This window comes from Elgaria multicarinata, chromosome 11 (genome assembly GCF_023053635.1).
Source record: "Elgaria multicarinata webbii isolate HBS135686 ecotype San Diego chromosome 11, rElgMul1.1.pri, whole genome shotgun sequence".
NCBI classification, from domain to species: domain Eukaryota; kingdom Metazoa; phylum Chordata; class Lepidosauria; order Squamata; family Anguidae; genus Elgaria; species Elgaria multicarinata.
In genome coordinates, this window is record NC_086181.1 from 35,879,086 (window position 1) to 35,898,221 (window position 19,136).

Here is a 19,136-nt window from a genome sequence, read left to right on the forward strand (position 1 = left end):
CTTTTGAAACTGGAAAGAAGGTCCCCCCCCCCGTTGCTGAATTATAAACACATAAATATCTAATACATTATTATTTATTATTTCTTGAGTACATACACCTTGCTAAATGCTTAACAAACACAAAAGTAGAAACGGCATTGTCTATGGGCTTAACGTTTTTTAAAATAGTAAAAAAGACAATACCGAAGAAGAGGGGGGGAAGAAATTGGGGGAAGAAAGGGGAAAAGTCAGTACTTACGACCCTTCTTGCTTACTAGCTGGTCTCTGGTGTTCAGCTCAGGCCTCAGAACAATAATATAGAATTTGGGGAGAAAGATGCAACCTAATAAGCCAGCACTAGAGAACAAGATGGAGAAGATCTCCACGGCCACCATGTATTTCCCCTTGGTGCTTAGGTAGGTGGGAACAAAGGACACCCAAACACTGCAGAACACCAACATGCTGAAGGTGATCAGCTTGGCTTCATTGAAAGTATCGGGCAACTTTCTGGCAAAGAAAGCCACCGTGAAGCTGACAATAGCAAGAAAACTGATGTAGCCCAGGACAAGGTAGAACATGATGTCTGAGCCTTCGTTGCATTGCACTATGATCTGCCCAATCTGGGAGTGCATGTCAAACTCTGGGAAGGGGGGCGAGATTACAAACCACACTGCACAGATGCCAGCTTGAATAAGAGAAGGGAGAATGATGACTGATACTGCCAGTTTCTTCCCAAACCATTTTCTCATTCTGTTTCCGGGCTTTGTGGCCATGAAGGCCAAAACCACAGTGATGGTTTTGGCCAACACACAAGAAACTGCAATGGAGAAGACAATGCCAAACACAGTTTGCCTCAGAAGGCAGGTCACCATCCCAGGCCTCCCAATGAACAAGAAGGAGCAGAGGAAGCAGAGCAGCAGAGAGCAGAGCAGGGCACATGTGATGCTCCAGTTGTTGGCTTTGACGATGGGAGTATTTTGATGTTGAATGAAGCTCCACGACACCACAACTGTGATTACAGAAAGGAAAAGAGCCGAGGAAACAAGAACTGCCCCCAAAGGCTCCTCATAGGCTAAGTAACTTATGACTTTAGGAATACACTGGTCCTGTTTCTTGTTTGGATACTGATCTTCTGGGCACTTCTCACATTGGTCTGCATCTGAAAGTCATGAGAAAAGTCTCATTATTTTCTGGTTATACAATATTCCCAGTTCTTAGTTGACATTTACTAATTCGAATGGTGACAAACAAAACACATTATTGGGCTTAGACAACAAAGGTGTAGTATTCAATTTCACCTTCAACTAATTATTATTATTATTATTATTATTATTATTATTATTATTATTATTATTATTATTAAAATTTATATACCGCCCCATAGCCAAAGCTCTCTTGATGGTTTACAAAAGTTAAATTAATGGTTATGCTTTCCAATAAACAAAAACACAATCTCTCTCTCTCTCCCTCTCCCTCTCTCTCTCTCACACACACACACGTAAAAATGACACAATTACAGTAGACACACATTTTAAAGTTCTGGTACATTTTCCATGTAAATCGAGATTCCTTGACTTACCTATCATTTTTGAAATCATTGCTTTAGCACATTGAACACAATCATAGCAACAGATTTGTTGTCCCTGTTGGATCAACATGCTCTGTCCATGGCGGCAGCTCTTGACACAGGTAGAACTGGGCAGCATCTAATGGTAACCACAAGGAAGGACATTTGGCTAAGCTAGTTTGTCCTCATTGCTCTAATTCTCAACTACATCTTTTTTGCCCTGCAACATTGCAACACCTTGTGACCAGCATCTCAAAATGTGAAGATGTCAAGGATGTACCACCTGAGAAACACACACCACCATAATTCCTGATGATAATTCATCTCACCCACCTTGTCACTCACTCTCTTCCCCAAACACATAGGTGGACAACTGGCAAAAACTAGCTCTTGCCACTCACTCACTTGCTCTCTCTTTTCAGGTGGTGGTGAGGACTGGGCTTACTGGACCTAATTCTCACAGCCAACTAGAAGGAGAAGACAGGTGAGTTTACAAGCACTACTTTGCTGCTTCACCTGGTGGCTCTCGGGTAACTGAAAGGTGGTGATAATGGCAATACTATTGACAAAAAGGAGTCCCCATTCCCATAGCAAGAAGAGTAGGCCCACAAAACCCAAGTGATCCTCAGCTCTTGGTGTTGGCTGTGTAAGATCTAATCTCATGATTTTTATCTCTGAAACTAGAATTATCACTCCAGTTCCAATGATGGAGTGGACGATATGCAACCACCACTTCTGAGTTGCATATTGTCCATTCCATCATTACAGTTCTTCATCCCAATGATGTAGTTTATTCCATTGTCTGTGCCTCTGAATCCCAAATAACATGTTCTTCCTTGAGTGTACAGAAGGCCAATCCATACCAAGTCCATGCATGTATATTGCCATCATATAAAATGTGAATTGTTCGATTGTACATCAGAGCATTGAGTTTCTTCCCTTCTAAGAGCATACAGATGTTATCTATTCCATGCTAGAGCTTTGGGTATTATTAATCTTATCTGGGTGCACCTATGGGAAGTAGAGTAGGGGTGCAACTCTGATGCATCTCAGAGTTTATAATAGTCATGAGGGTTTTAAGGCAAAAAGATGGGTTATAAACATTTTAATAACTATTAAAATAACTCCTTTGCTGAGGTAACTGCACTGGCTGCCTATTTGCTATTGGGCGAAGTTTAAGGTTGCTTTTATTAGCGTCAAAGCCCTAAACAACTTGGGACCAGGATACTTGAGAGAGTGCGTTCTTCCTTTCCAACCTTCCTGGTCATTGAGTTCTTTAGAGAGCATGCTTCTGTTGGTTCCAGATGGATCTACGGCCCAGTTGGAGTTCACCAGGAGAAGAGCCTTCAGTGTGGTGGCCCCTTTTCTTTGGAATTCCATGCCTCTAGTGTTCAGGCAGGCACCAACACTTTGCTGCTTCTAGTACCTCCTGAAAACAGCTCTTATCCAGGAAGCATTCCATAACTGACCAGCCACCATTTTTATTGGTATTCAGTTTTGAAATGAACAATTTTAATATGCTGTTTTCATTTTTTTAAAATCTTTTTACTGTTTTTTATTTATTATTTCCACCACTCCAGAATATTTTTTTAAATATGGAATGTTATATAAATATTATAAGTAAGTAAAAAAACATATCCACTTGATAACAGCGTATGTGTGACTTTGGCTCTGCACTATTGAGCATCATTTAAGATGTGTGTGTGATGGGGGAAGGAAATAATGTGAAACATTTGAATTATACATTCTGAAGCACCTAGAAAGCATCACATTCCTATATATCTGAGATCCAAATACCTACAATTTAGCTGCTTCAAAAAATGATTGTAACTTCACAAGCATTTTAATATGAATGGACCTGATACCCACTTTGCAAACTAATCTGCAAATGGGGATACAATTATCCTTTATTTTTCACTCTGCTCCAAATTTTGTGTTGCAGTCCTCCAATCAAAACAGTGTGTACAGAAATGTATACATTCATGAAAACAGCATACAAAAAGTCATAGTGGGGAAATTTGTGTCAAATATGTGCACAAAATTTCTGAGAAAGTATTAGTGAAATAGATAGATTCATCCGTTCCTAATCCTAAGAAGCCGGACTGAGAACACCTCAAAATTAAAGAGAATTTGCCTTGTTTACCCTTGGCTTTGTGCTTGCTGCTTCGTTTGCACGATTGTTATGGGCTGCACTACATGGGTGCAGAGGGCAACCATGTGATTTGAATACTTCCCCTCTAAGTGTGCTCCATTCAGTTCCATTGAGACAGCACCATCTAGTGGTGGATGATCCCACTTTTTTTGGATATTATCACATTAAATGTGGTTCTTTTCATAGCGTGATTTTCAGGGAATAGCTCAGGAGACATCCTGGTGGTTGATGACATTGTGTAATTGACCCACAAACATCTCTGAGTGGCCATTCATGACCATGCAATAAATCACTCACTTAGAGGAGCCAGAAGTAGACATGAGCTAGCATTCCATTCTGTCTTTTTATCAACACATTATTTATTTATTTATTTATTTATTGCACTTATATACCACTCCCATAGCCAGGGCTCTCTGGGCAATTTACAGAAATTCTAAAATTAAGATTAAAACAAGTACACAAAATTTAAAATTCTAAAACACAGAACATACACACATAATGCATTAAAAACCATTAAAAAACTAAACATGTGGGTGATTAAGATGTGCCGCCATATGCCTGGGCAAAGAAGAAAGTCTTTACCTGGCGCCGGAAAGATAGCAGCTTTGGCGCCAGGTGAGCCTCGTCAGGGAGATCATTCCATAGTCTGTGGGCCACCACCGAAAAGGCCCTGTCCCTTGTTGCCACACTCCGAGCCTCTCTCAGAGTAGGCACCCGGAGTAGGACCTTAGATGTTGAACGTAGTGACCGGGTATATTCACGTCGGGAGAGGCGTTCCATCAGGTATTGGGGTCCCAAGATATGTAAGGCTTTATAGGTCAAAGGCAGCACCTTGAATTGGGCTTGAAAACATACAGGCAGCCAGTGCAAGCGGACCAGAGCAGGTGTTATATGGTCGAACCTTCTGGTTCCTGAAATCTGTCAGTGTATTCACTCTAAGTAAAAAGGATTTTACAGACCTGAATGGTAAGGGTTAACCAAGTTCCTGAAATGAAAAGAGCTAATTGCATCAGCCAGGGTGTGCTGATTAGCAGCACCTGGGATGTTGCTGGTCAGGTTGAAAATCCTGTGTATATATTCTGTAGGTAATGTTCATGTTGTGGTTGGGTAGTTGGTGGTGGATGGTTGTTAGAAAATATATTTATGATTAATTGGACCAGCAGACTCTGTGTCTTTCTTTGGACTGGAAGAAGGGAAGCGTGTATTCTGTCAGGTTATGGGCCCAGAGCTGACTTGAAAGCCCTGATTCTGTTTGAGTGGATCCACTGGTGAGAAGTGCTTAAGGCATCTTCTTGAGCTGTTGAAGGTTTTGTAACGAGGCCTGAGAACACCAGAAGATATGGAAGCTGAGGTAGCAGTTGCGGTGAGTGGAGGAATTCCTTTGAACAGACTAAATGAACATAACTACCTAATGTGGTGCATTAAAATGGAAATGTACCTCCGGAGGGAAGGTCTCTGGGATGCAGTCAGTAATCCTCCAGTAAACCCTACTGCAAGAGAGTTGAGAGCCGATGAAAAAGCTAAAGCATGTATAATTTTGGGTCTGGAAGACAGCCAACTTGTCTACATTCGTGGGTTAACAACATCCAGTGAATGCTGGAATGTTTTGCAACAGATTTATGTCTGTGACACTCCAGGCAGCAAGATTGCTTTAACCAGAAGGCTATACAAAGCTAGCTTGAAGCTGGGGGAAAGTTTATCTCAGCACTTGCAAAACATGAGAACTTTGTTTGCAGAACTGGAGGTAAGAGGAATGACTTTTTCAGAAGCAAACAAAGTATATATTATTCTAAGCTCCCTAGATGATTCTTGGAATATGGTTGTTGCCAGCTTAGAATCAATGCCAGAAAGAGAGCTTACTTTGCATTATCTTACTGGGAGGCTTCTCGAAGAGGAGCAGAAACGGACTGATAAAGTACAGGAATGTGCCCGTGCAAAAATAAGCTTGCGAGGAAAAAAAGACATGGAGGAGGCAGCGACCAGCGGAGGAGTAGAGAGAGCTCTGGCTGTAAAGCATTGCTACAGATGTGGATCAACACAGCATCTGAAAATAAATTGTACAGCTCAGCTGCAAGAAGGGGCTGAGAAACCCAGGAACCAGCGATTAACAAGAGGCAAACGTCAGCAGTTTGTTTCAGTGGTGAGAGCAGTTGATGAGCTGCAAAAGGAAACCTGGCTCCTAGACTCTGGATCCAGCCAGCATATCTCCAACAGAAAAGAAGATTTTGTGACTTTGAATCCAACTTCTAAAGACCATGTTAGTTTGGCAGATGGAAAGAAATCTGCAGTTCATGGTCAAGGGCAAGTGTTTGTGCCAAGCATGAGCAAAACATTTGATGGGGTATTACTGGTGCCAGGCTTAGAGTATAATCTTTTAAGTGTTTCCTCTCTTACACAGGATGGATATTCTGTGTTATTTAAAGGAATGTATTGCAAAGTAGAAAAAAATGGAATTCTCTGTGCGAAAGGTGTGTTAAAGGACAGGCTGTATGTCATGTTACCTAAAGAAAATATCTCTGATAATGTAAATACTGCAATGTATAACAAACCAGTGCGTGATAATTGTATACATTTACTTCACAGGAGGTTGGGTCATGCAAATTTCAGAGCTTTGGCCAAAATGCCTGAAATGTGTGAAGGGTTAAATATAAAACAGTGTGGCAAGTATTTGGATTGTGCTGCGTGCAAAGTATCAAAATCAAAGGCTTACCCTGTTAGTAAACAGAGTAATAGGTCAACGAAAAAAACATTTGAATTGGTGCATGCAGATTTAATTGGTCCTCTGTCACAAAGCCTAGGAGGGGCAAAATATGTGCTGGTAATAGTGGATGATTTTACAAGATATGGGTTCTGCTATTTGCTCAAATCCAAAAATGAAACGTTTGAGACATTTAAAAGCTGGGTTGCTTGGGTGGAGAGGAGGTTTTCTTACAAAGTGGCTCAGTTACAAACAGATAGAGGGGGAGAGTTTCTTGCAGGTGTTTTTCAAGGTTGGCTGAAGCGGCAAGGCATTTGGCATCGCAAAACAAACCCATACTCCCCCAGTGAGAATGGTGTGGCAGAACGGAGGAATGGTGTGTTACAAACCATGAAGGACTCACTGTTACAGGATTCAGGATTGTCAAGGCATTTCTGGGGGGAGGCTATCTTAATAGCGAATTATATACTGAATAGATTATGGAGTTCTGTCATGAACAACACTCCATATTATCTGCTGTTTGGAAAGAAAGCAGTGTTGTCTCATTTAAGAGTATTTGGTTGTTACGCATGGGTGCATATACCAAAGGGACAAAGAAGAAAGGGTCAGCCTAAGGCAAGGAAACTGAGATTCGTTGGATACCAACCTGGTTCTAAGGCATATAGATTTGCACTTAACAATGGGAAAGTTGTAATTTCCAGGTCAGCAGAGTTTGCAGAACAGGATGGTTGGGAGAGATTACATGCAAACACAGAGATAATCATGCCACTAAGTGATAGTGAGGAGACAGAACACAGTTTGCAGCGGTCACAAGAATCAGCAAAGAGTCCAGAAAAGAAAGCAGACATTCTAAGTCCTAAAGTAGAGAGAGAGGAGGGGCAAACTGAAATCTTTGTACCCAGACGTTCTGAAAGGGCAACAAAAGGCATACCTCCAGAGCGATTCACTGTGGGGGAAGTGAGAGTGTGTCATGTAAGTTATGAACCTCAATGTTTAGAGGATGTGTTGGAATTGCCAAAAGCTGAATCTAAAAAATGGTTTGAGGCAATGGATGAAGAAATGCATTCAATGGCAAAATACAAGGTCTTTACACCAACACAGTTGCCTAAAGATCAGAAAGCAGTTGGCTGCAGATGGGTATACAAAAAGAAAGTTCTAGTGTCTGGTAAAGTAAAATACAAGGCACGTTTAGTAGCACAGGAATTTACACAAAGAAAACACTTGAACTTTGATGAGACCTATGCACCTACTGTTAGGTCAGAGAGCGTAAGATTAGCTTTGAAATTGGCAGCATTAAAGAAATTTGAAGTCAATCATTTTGACATCACAACTGCTTACCTAAATGCAGAACTAAAGGAAAATATTTTCATGATGGAGGCTCCTGGGTATGAAAGTGGAAAAACAGGAATGGTGTATAAATTGAACAATGCCATCTATGGTCTAAAACAGTCAGCCAGAAATTGGAATCAATGTTTAGATGAAGTTTTACAATCCCAAGGTGTTAAAAGAAGCTTGTCAGATCCATGTGTGTATACCAAGGGAACAGGAGAAAAACAAATGATTTTGTTAGCTTTTGTAGATGATCTTTGTTTGATGGCGAGTAAAAAGGAACAAATTCAAGACTTTGAAAAGGAAATTGGTAAAGAATTTCAATTGAAAGATTTGGGAAATATTAAAAACTATCTTGGAGTTGAAATTGAAAGGGCACAAGATGGCAGTTTTCTGCTAAACCAAAAACAGAAAATTGAGCAATTATTAAAAGAATATAACATGGACACTTGCAAAAGTGTCCAAACTCCAATGGTAGTAGATTTTCAAAAGAATATAGGTGAAACATATTTTCAAGACCCAGACCTTTATCAATCTATCATTGGAAGTCTGTTGTACCTGGCACAATGGTCAAGACCAGACATATCCAATGCAGTAAGCATTCTGAGTAGATTGGTGGCAAAACCCACAACAAATGCATGGCAAGCTGTAAAAAGAATAATGAGGTATTTAAAAGGCACTCAGGACAAATGCTTAAAATTAAGTTCATCAGGAACACCAAATCTGGAGTGTTACGTGGATAGTGATTATGCTGGAGACAGAAGTGATAGAAAATCTACCACTGGCATTGTGGTAACATTTGCTGATTCCATAATTGGCTGGAAAGCAAGGAAACAAAATGCAATTTCTGTTTCTACTGCTGAGGCAGAATTTGCAGCATTATCTGAACTGTGTAACGAAATAGTGTGGTTCAAACAACTGTTGATAGATGTAAATGTGCCAATTGATAAACCAATAAAAGTAAATGAAGACAGCCAAACATGTATCCAGATGGCTAAAACTGAAACAATGCATGCCAGGAGTAAACATGTGGATATAAAATATTGTAATGTTAGACAATCTGTAAATAATGGACTGATAGATCTGGAATACTGTGAATCAGAAAATAATGTAGCAGATCTGATGACTAAACCATTATGTGCAAAAAGGCATCAAGAGTTAATTGAGAAACTGAATATGGTAAATCACAATATGTAAACTGTTTTGTGTATGTTCATTCAGGTCAGTAAAATGGAGGGGTGTCAATGTATTCACTCTAAGTAAAAAGGATTTTACAGACCTGAATGGTAAGGGTTAACCAAGCTCCTGAAATGAAGAGAGCTAATTGCATCAGCCAGGGTGTGCTGATTAGCAGCACCTGAGATGTTGCTGGTCAGGTTGAAAACCCTGTGTATATATTCTGTAGGTAATGTTCATGTTGTGGTTGGGTAGTTGATGTAGTCGGTGGTGGATGGTTGTTAGAAAATATATTTATGATTAATTGGACCAGCAGAGTCTGTGTCTTTCTTTGGACTGGAAGAAGGGAAGCGCGTACTCTGGCCGCTGCATTTTGCACGAGCTGCAGCTTCCGAACAGTCTTCAAAGGCAGCCCTATGTAGAGTGTATTGCAGTAATCTAACTTGGAGGTTACCAGAGCATGGACAACTGAAGCTAGGTTATCCCTGTCTAGATAGCAGCATAGCTGGGCCACCAACAAGAGTTTATAGAAGGCACTCTGTGCCACCAAGGTCGCTTGAGCCTCAAGTGACAATGATGGATCTAAAAGAACCCCCAAGCTACGAACCTGCTCCTTCAGGGTGAGTGCAATCCCATCCAGAACCGGTAGAACACCCCCCATCCTGTCACGAGAATCACTTACTAACAGCATCTCAGTCTTGTCTGGATTGAGTTTCAGTTTATTAGCCCTCATCCAGTCCATTGTCGCAGCCAGGCACCCGTTAAACACAACCACAGCCTCTCCTACTGAAGATGAAAAGGAGAAATAGAGCTGTGTGTCATCAGCATACTGATGACAGCACACTCCAAAGCTCCAGATGACCACACCCAGCGGCTTCATGTAAATGTTAAACAACATAAAAAGTAATTATGCTCCAGATAATTGTGAACTTAATAAATCACATTATTGGCTCTGTGTGTGTGTGTGTGTGTGTGTGTGTGTGTGTGTGTGTGTGTTGCCCAGGCTGAGGGGAGAGAATACCAAGCATACTTTGAGAAATAGGCATCTCTGACATATTGGAACATTATACAGGCTATGCTGATTGATGATGATGATGAAGGAAGAGGAGGAAGAGGTATGAAAGTAACACCCACCTGCTTAAACTTGGGGTTCCATGTAACAGCACTTGCATTGATTTTGAACTCTTTGCCTGCAGGAGCTTGAGGGTCCATCTCTCCAACTTGGACTCTCTGGAAGGATTGGTTGGGAAATGTGACTAGGTTGATGATATCAAATCCACTTGCAAGGTCCCACTTCTCATCGAAGGATATTTCTTCCTTTGCACTATTGTTAAATCTGATGTTCCTGAGAAAAGAGTGAAGCTAGATTGCAAGAAAATAAACAAAAAAAACAAATTAAGGACAGTCTTGGGGAAAGGGTTAGTATTCTGTCTTTGAAATTTTGCCTAGTTGTGTCCTGAGTAGGCATGTGCTCCGCTCCGATTAGGAGCGTAGAAGCAGTAGCGGATTGGCCTGCTCCGCCTTACTCAGAGGCGGAGTAGAAGCGGGCCGCAGACCCCTAGAAGCAAGGCGAAGAGAAGCGACCATTTTTCGGAGCTCCTAGTTCAGGCGGAGCGCTCCGATCGCCATCTTGAAAACATTTCGCCATAGGATTGCATTGCGGGAAATAATCGCGGATAACTACGTTGTTTTTGAAGCTATCGTTCTGGAAATTCTTGTGCACATAGAGTTATGGATGGGGGTCATTTTGGGGACTACTCTCACCTCTCTGCGTGGTGCAGGTCGCGTGCTAGAATTTTTTAAAAATCGGGTAAACAAACGGACAGCGCGGGTCAAACGGCGGTTTTCGCCCATAGGATTGCATTGCGGGAAAGAATCGGGGATAACTGGGTTGATTTTTAAGCTATCATTCTGGAAATTCTTGTGCACAGAGAGTCGTGGATGGGGGTCATTTTGAGACTACTCTCACCTCTCTGCGTGGTGCGGGTCGCGCGCTAGAATTTTTAAAAAAATTGGCGGGAAAAATACCTTTTTCAAAGGGCTGAGGGGCAGAGTCAGCTCCCGGTCATGATCACATGATCCCAAAGTTAGAGGAGGGCATAGGCAAAACGGGTAACTTGGGATTCTGGGAAACTTCTCTTTCTTAATCTGAACGGACTTTTCCCAGTGTTTTTTAACACAGTAGCCCCACCAAATGCACAAACACAACCTTCCCCACCCTAACTTTGGGGAACAACTGAAAAGATGTGGTGCAAGGGGATGAGCTCCCCTAGGGCATCTCATCGTGGACATGCCCCCACTCTCTCCTGTACTGGAAGGCCATCAGAGCCTTCCAAAGAGAGTAAAACGGTGGAGCAATGCCTATCATGAGTCGAAGTGAGCGTTTACTTCTTAGTGGTGGAGCAATGCCTATTATGAGTTGAAGTGAGCGTTTACCTCAGAGCTCTTGGTGAAGCAATGGCTGTCTTGAGTTGAACTGGCAGCTGCTTCCCTCTCCCCCGGGCACGTCCCCCTATTACTGGTAAAAGACAGATATAGCCTTTTTTAAAAAGTTCTTCTTGTTGTTTATTCAGCAACACTGCTGCTTTTAATTCCACCCCTCCTTCGTTTATTTATTTATTTATTTATTTATTCCATTTTATATGCATTACTGGCTTATCCTTGGCTCACTTCCTTATGCCCCCAGAAATGTCTGCTGCCTTCCCTCAATCCTCCCCTGCCCGCCTTGCAGGGATGTTGTGTGTGTCTGGCTTTGACTCAGGGGAGAAGTCCTTCCTGTGCTCAAGTTCCAAATCCATTTTTCAAGTGTGGAAGAAGATTCATATAGGTTGATCTCTACTCCCCAATTCATGGCATGTTGGGATTTCCTTTGAAATGGCCCCATTGAGAGGTCTGCAGGTTTAAGCCCCGCCAAAAAACAGGGGATGATGGGACTGCCTTGAGTCTCGGCATGCGGCGTATGTGTATCCCTGGATAAGCTGTCATGGTGGTGAGTTTGAGGTTTCTAACGTGCAAATTGACGGAGCTATGGAAAGGGGTGTGAATGGGGTGCCCGATTTTCAAAAATTCCCCAAAAATCAGGGGATGATGGGATTGCCTTGAAACTTGGCGTCCATGTGGACACATGGATAAGCTATCATGGTGCCGAGTTCTTGTGGAAATTCTTGTGCTCAGAGAGTCATGGATGGGGGTCATTTTGAGACTACTCTCAACTTTTTGCGTGGTGCGGGTCGCGCGCTAGAATTTTTTAAAAAATCGGCGGGAAAAATACCTTTTTCAAAGGGCTGAGGGGCAGAGTCAGCTCCCAGTCATGATCACATGATCCCAAAGTTGGAGGAGGGGATAGGCAAAACGGGTAACTTGGGATTCTGGGAAACTTCTCTTTCTTCATCTGAACGGACTTTTCCCAGTGTTTTTTAAAACAGTAGCCCCACCAAATGCACAAACACAACCTGAAATCATATACTAAGCCAATAATAAGAGATAGAAACACAGCACTGCTACCCACCCTAACTTTGGGGAACAACTGAAAAGATGTGGTGCAAGGGGATGAGCTCCCCTAGGGCATCTCATCGTGGACGTGCCCCCACTCTCTCCTGTACTTGGAGGGCCATCAGAGCCCTCCAAAGAGAGTAACCCGGTGGAACAATGCCTATCATGAGTCGAAGTGAGCGTTCTACTTCTCTTAGTGGTGGAGCAATGCCCATCATGAGTTGAAGTGAAAGTTCTACTTCTCGTGGTGAAGCAATGGCTTTCATGAGTCGAACTGGCAGCTTCTTCCCTCTCCCCCGGGCACGTCCACTCCCCTCTTACTGGTAAAAGACAGATATAGCCTTTTTTAAAAAGTTCTTCTTGTTGTTTATTCATCAACACTGCTGCTTTTAATTCCACCCCTCCTTTGTTTATTTATTGATTTATTCCATTTTATATGCATTACTGGCTTATCCTTGGCTCACTTCCTTATGCCCCCAGAAATGTCTGCTGCATGCCTGCCTGCCTTCCCTCCCTCCTCCCCTGCCCACCTCGCAGGGATGTTGTGTGTGTGTGGCATTGACTCAGGGGAGAAGTCCTTCCTGCACTCAATTAGACTTTTGGAAGTTCCAAATTTTGCAGCTTTAAGCCCCGCCAAAAAACAGGGGATGATGGGACTGCCTTGAGTCTCGGCGTGCGTATGTATCCCTGGATAAGCTTTCATGGTGGTGAGTTTGAGGTTTTTTTTAACTTGCAAATTGTCGGAGCTATGGAAAGGGGTGTTGGATTTTCATAAATTCCCCCAAAATCAGGGGATGATGGGACTGCTTTGAGTCTGGGCGTCCATGTGGACACATGGATAAGCTGTCCTGGTGCCGAGTTTGAGGTTTCTAACATGCAAATTTACAGAGCTATCCCAAGGGATGTGAATGGGGTGCCCGATTTTCAAAAATTCGCCAAAAGTCAGGGGATGATGGGATTGCCTTGAAACTTGGCGTGCGTGTGTATACCTCCATGAGGTGTCATGGTGCCAAACATGAGGTTTCTAACTTGAACAGAAAAAAAGTTGTATACTTTTTTAGCTGTCAATGCAACCCTTTGGGGGGGGAAAACGGAGCTCCGATCTGGATCCGGAGCTCCGATCTGGATCCGGAGCTCCGATCTGGATCCGGAGCTCCGAGCGGAGCGGAGCGGAAGTGGGCGGAGCGGGGGCGGGGCGAAGCGGGCCGCTCCGAAAATGGCGGATCTGGAAATGAAGCGGAGCGGGGGGTACGTGCACACCCCTAGTCCTGAGTATCATTTCTCAATGTATCAGTACTGCCTGGCATAAATCCACAAGATGACGTACTTTGCAGATACACCACTTTTATTACAAAAAAGTCTATCCAAGGCAGAAGGCAGTAAAATTAATGTTCCTAACCAGCGTTTGGGTTGCCTGACCCCGGGAGGGCCATTGTAGGTGACAGGGGAGGGGATGAGGAGACGTTCCTCAAGTCCTAGCATTGGTGGGGCTTTGTGGTGACACTGGCCAGAAGAGGGGCTGATGAGGCAATTTTAGCCTTTGGGGACCCTCATCCTGCCCTCTTTGAAGCATGGCTGCCGGCAGAGAAGCTCCCAGCAGAGCAATTCCTTTTCTGCTCCTGCTGCCAGGGGGAATGGCCTTCTCCTGGAGGCAGCAGTTTTTAGGTGTGGCAGAAGAGCAGCCAGAGCGTTGTTGCCCCTGTGTTTGGATCCCTACTCAGTGACCCCCTTAATTCAGCACTTATTGCGTGTCACATCAGGGTGTGCTTGGACACACCTGGCAAACCCTTGCAGCACGCCTATGTCTGGACACCAAGCCCACTTACCTACAGCACTTCTGCCTTGTTGGGATCCAGCTTAAGTTTGTTAATGCTCATCCAGTCTGTCAGGATCCGTGCTAGTGCGGAGTATTTGCAGGACCCAGGCCCACTGTCAGGAGCTGTTGTGCTGCAGAGTGCTTGCTGGACTTAGGCCCTTTGCCAGCAGTACTCCATGGGGGCTGATGTGGATCAGCTGGGAGCAGCTAGGGTAAGGGCTATAAGTCCAGCATTTCTGTTCTAGCTTTTGCCTCAGCAATGTGATCTTTTGGATCTGCTGTAGCCGGTTCCTGCAAGTTCAGGCCTTGCTGTGCCTGAACCTCTGTTTCATTGTGACCATGTCCCTTGCCTCTGGCCCTGCTGGAATCCTGCTGTTCTGAGACTCGGACCCCTGCTTGAACCCTGGTTTGCCTTTGGCCTCTGAAACCTGCTTCTTTCTAGACTTTGCCTCTGGCTCTGGCTCTGCTTGGACTTTGTGTAGCTGTGGCCTCAGAACCCTGCTATTCCTAGACTCTGCTTTTGTCTCTCACCCTGCTTAGACTTTGTGTACTCCTGGACTCTGAATCCTGCTCATGCCTGGACTTTGCTTTTGCCTTGGGCTCTGCCATACCTTGCTAGTATTATTAAAGTAAGACCTTTCCAGACTACCTGTCTTGTATGGGGCTCTGTTATGTTTTAGTTCTCCCGGATCCCAGCGGCCTAGCCCTAGAGTCTGGCTGCCCACGCCTCGGATCATTACACAGTCCATTGCTGAATGCAAGAACTTCGACAGCTTCACCTGACTTTCATGACATTGGGCATGTGCAGACAACACACTAAGCCACGGTCGGGCTGCTAGTGCTTTTGCAGCAAATGCTAGTGAATGTGTTTAAACCATGGTTATGTAAACACCAGGGTTAGTATTGGTTCACATGACATGCTAAGACATAGATCACATAGCATGCTAAGCCTTAATTTTTGGCTCAAAATGCATAACTAGCATGGCTTAGCATGTCAACTCAACTGGGTCAAAGAGATGTAGAGGTGTATGTCCACCACATACTAATGGCTCTGATGTCCAAATCACTGGATAACCAGCAGTTTTGCATAGATGTTAAAATGCATGAAAGACAAGATGGTCACCTGTGGGATGATCTAGAGCAAGTTTCAAGGGCACAAGGCACAAGCAACTGGGACAATGTCTTGGAACTGACCCTGCAACAACTATTTGAACCTCACTTCACCACCCTTCAACTCCCAGCTCACAGAATTGGTTCAGAAGAATACCATGGTTAATAGTACAATAAGCCATTGAGAAGGTTACACCCCCATTATCTGTTTCCTGCCCTTTTATTGTGGTGACAAAGGCTAAACCAGGCCTAAAGCTGGATTGGAATAGATTTAAATAATCATTTCATTTTCATCCAAGGAAGCCTGGAATTGGACAGTTCCCTTGATTTTTAAATAGATTTTTGCTCCCCCTCCCCTTGTTTTTAATGGTTCTACATTATTTTACGTTTTATGATTATGTTTCATTGCTGCAGCTACCTGCCATGGCTGAACGTTCAGAAGGCTCCATTTACCCCCATCTCCCATTGCTCTCTTCAGGGCTCTCGATGAATCCATGGCATGGAGAGCATGTGCTACAGCATAAACAGCATTGTAGATACTGTAGCTCCGGCCGGACATCCCCATTTCAAACCAAGGTCCAGGAAGTCTTCCCAGCTTCTCCTCCCCAGTGCAGCTTTTCTTGTTTGGCACATAAAGGTTATATTGTGGAAGCGAACAGAGAAACGCACTAATCCAGAACTGCTGGATGAAATAAATCGTTGACTGAAATGGATTGATGCTCTCAAGAAAGTCCTGAAATCCTGGCACCAGATTTGTATGGAATGTAAATGACAAGGTGCCGTTGAAAGTCCTTGTGGTGAGCATTGCCCCATTGGATACAGCAGTGAAATCCCATTGAGCAGTTATGATCCATACCCTTTCCAATGGGCGCTTATGAGAGAACTCAGCTGAGAACAAAACAATTCGTAAACCCTCCACAGACTGACCATCTCCATACACAAGGATCACATTGACGTCACTCAAAAAGAGGGTATTACTAATCGGCAACAATTTTTCTTTGATTATCTTATTTGGTAAATATGTTGTCACTGTTGGGATCACTTGAGTCCAAGCAATGCAGATAGTGTTTTGCAGGAGCCTTGGTCTCAGGGTCCGAAGGAATGTTTCTCCGCTGTCATCCTCCGAGACAATGAGGCCAATCCAGTTCCATCCAAAATGCTTGAGCAGCCCAACAATCCCGACATACTGAGGATCTTCATTTGGGACCATCCGGTAGAAGGAAGGGAACTGAATTTTTTCACTCAGCACTGGATCAAAGGAGCCATAGCTGAGCTAGTAGGAAAGATACAATGAGTGAGTGAATAAATGAATGAATGTGTGAGTGAATGGCATTCATTTTTTTCTCCTTTTTGGAAAGTGACACTGGACATGCGAGGGAAATGTGCTGGATTTTAAAAGCTCAGTCAACTAATTTGGCTGTTTTCATATTTGAGACCTAAACCATCATTTTTCCTGCATGTGGGAGCCACTTCTTTTGTGAATACTGTTTGGTCACTAAGCTTTACCACCTCTCAGATCCCTCCCCTTCATCGACCCTGTTCAGAGGACATGCTAAGCCACGGTGGTTAAGCATTTTTGAACTCAACATTATGGCTTAGCATGCTGGGGGATCCATGTCTTAGCGTGTCATGTGAACCAATACTAACCCTGGTTTAAACACATAACCAGTTTCAGTGGCTTCCCAACCCCAATTAACACTTGCTTCCTCTGTGCCACAAGAGTGTCAGCGAGTGAATGAGTCTTTGTGTGTGTGTCTGCCTGCCTGTGTGAGTTCCCTCATAAAATGAATCATTACATGCCTTGCATGCCAAAGGTCCCATATTTCATCAACCCCCATTCCCCAAACTTCAAGATATCTAACAGTGTCCTCTGTCTCCTCCCCCTTCCTTCCTTCTTTTTGGCCTCACATTGTTAAGAACACCAACACTCGCCAATTTTGTAAAGGCAACTTCAATACCTCTTCAAAAATTGAAATGAACCTCAAGCCCACAAAGGTAGCCTTCCTCTGCTCTTCACACATACCTGTGGAATCTTGAAGATATTTAAGACGTTGGCCATCTGGATGGATGTTTGGGAGTTGATCCCACCAAGGGCAGCCATGGGTTCCTCTCTCCTGTTACATTTGTAAGTAGAAGGATTCCTCAGTCCTCTGAATAGCAGATCCAGAGTGGTCCAGTAAGTCCTTATTGCATTGAAAAAATTGTCATAGATGTTGGCTCCCAGTGTAATGTTGGGTAATAACTTGGCGTCTTTATTGATCTCACCCATGGCAAAAACAAAAGCAAGGACATGCTGGTAGTTTTTAGGGATCATCCTGAAATAAGATTTTAATGTAGACTTTGATCATTACATCACGGAATCAAGTGTGTTACAACTTACATTATGATGTATCCATCTGTGGTGAGGGTGGGCAACTACTGGTCCTCCAAATGTGGGCCAAAATATACCACTCTTATCAGCCCAAGTCATTTGTAAGTGATCATGGGAGTTTTAGGGCAAAGCAATTAAAGTCCATAAGTTGCCCTCCCCTTGTCTAAGTAAATGAGATGTTGCTGCAATAATTAATCAATTAATTTTTATTAAAAAAAATAAACACAGCTTGCCATACTGGTAACCTTCTTAGGCAATGTAAACCGCACAGCCAGTAGGATGAATTGGCTCCCGTGTTTGGTTTGGATACAAAAAACCCAAGTTCTCCAAGCCTCTTTTCTTTTGTAAAGTTTACTAAGGCTTAATCTACACCTGGAAGCCTTTCAGGAGTGGGAAGGGATGGTCATTGGGATTTGCGCTTCTGGGATCATTCCTCAGGGGCCACACATCAGCGAGTTTTCACGGAAGTAAAGGAGGGCTACTCTGGGGTGCAATTGTTTTTTTAAACGTGGAGGCATTAGCGCAACAGTGCGGGTATGATCCTTCGCGAAGGTCCGTTTCAAAAAACACACACAATGAAGAAAGATGGAGAGAATGCTCTCCCTCTCACCCCTGATGCCCGTGGACTCTGCCTGCACAGCTCCTTGCCTGTTTCCTGAGCCCTGCTACTCATGGGGAAGACAGAGGACCAGAGGAGAGAGAGCCACACTGCCTGTGAACCCTGGGATTGTTCCAGGACCAGAAAAACCCCCCAGGACAAAAGCAATCCTAGATATCCCGGAAGAACTGACTGGTCATTCCCGGTTCATCCCAAGAACAGCTGTGCATCATTTGGACCTGAAGCGATTACCTTGAGTCCACCCCAGGATAAATGGCAGTTGTAGATTAGGCCTATGTGTGCTTGTGTATAATGCTACCTCTTGGGTTGTTGTGAGGATATATTGTTATTTCAAAGTTTCACGAAGAAGCATGGAATAATACAAAGAAAGAAGTGGCTAGAACACAACCCACATGGTGGCTGGCAGATTAAATCATTCTTCTTGCCCTTCTTTCTATCTAATGGTTGATCTGCCCAAGGGTTGAGCAAACCAAGGAGAAACATTTCTTTCCTTCTCTCCTTCTGCTCCTCTCCTGTCTCTCTTTAAGACTCAACTTCTTTCCACCTGCCTTTTTCTCCTTTACTCATCTCTCACTACACGTCCTTTCCTTTTTCTCTCTTCCCTCCTTGCTCTTTATTATTACAAGAGTTACAAATATAAGAATTCGGCAGAAATTTCTGCTCAACCTGTAAACACTCCCCCCCTCCAAAGTGCAGAAAACTCTGTTTGTACTTTGTGAAGTGACATGCTCGTGGGTGCTTAGATGGATAGGGATAAAATCAACTTGGTGTCTTTGTGTTTGTAACAACTTGCGCACAGGAAGCTTCCTTACACGAACTCAGAACAT

At 43.5% G+C, this 19,136-nt stretch overlaps 1 protein-coding gene across 1 annotated transcript; it reads right to left on the minus strand.

Moving 5' to 3' along the window:
* Window positions 1-227: 227 nt before the first annotated feature.
* On the minus strand, window positions 228-17,588 carry LOC134405703 (vomeronasal type-2 receptor 26-like). Its single transcript, XM_063136947.1, has 5 exons — window positions 17,343-17,588; window positions 15,738-16,592; window positions 10,036-10,263; window positions 1,992-2,013; window positions 228-1,138 (listed from the first exon to the last, which is right to left on the minus strand). Exons 1-5 carry the CDS (start codon window positions 17,586-17,588, stop codon window positions 228-230), a joined length of 2,262 nt encoding a protein of 753 aa, XP_062993017.1.
* Window positions 17,589-19,136: the final 1,548 nt, after the last annotated feature.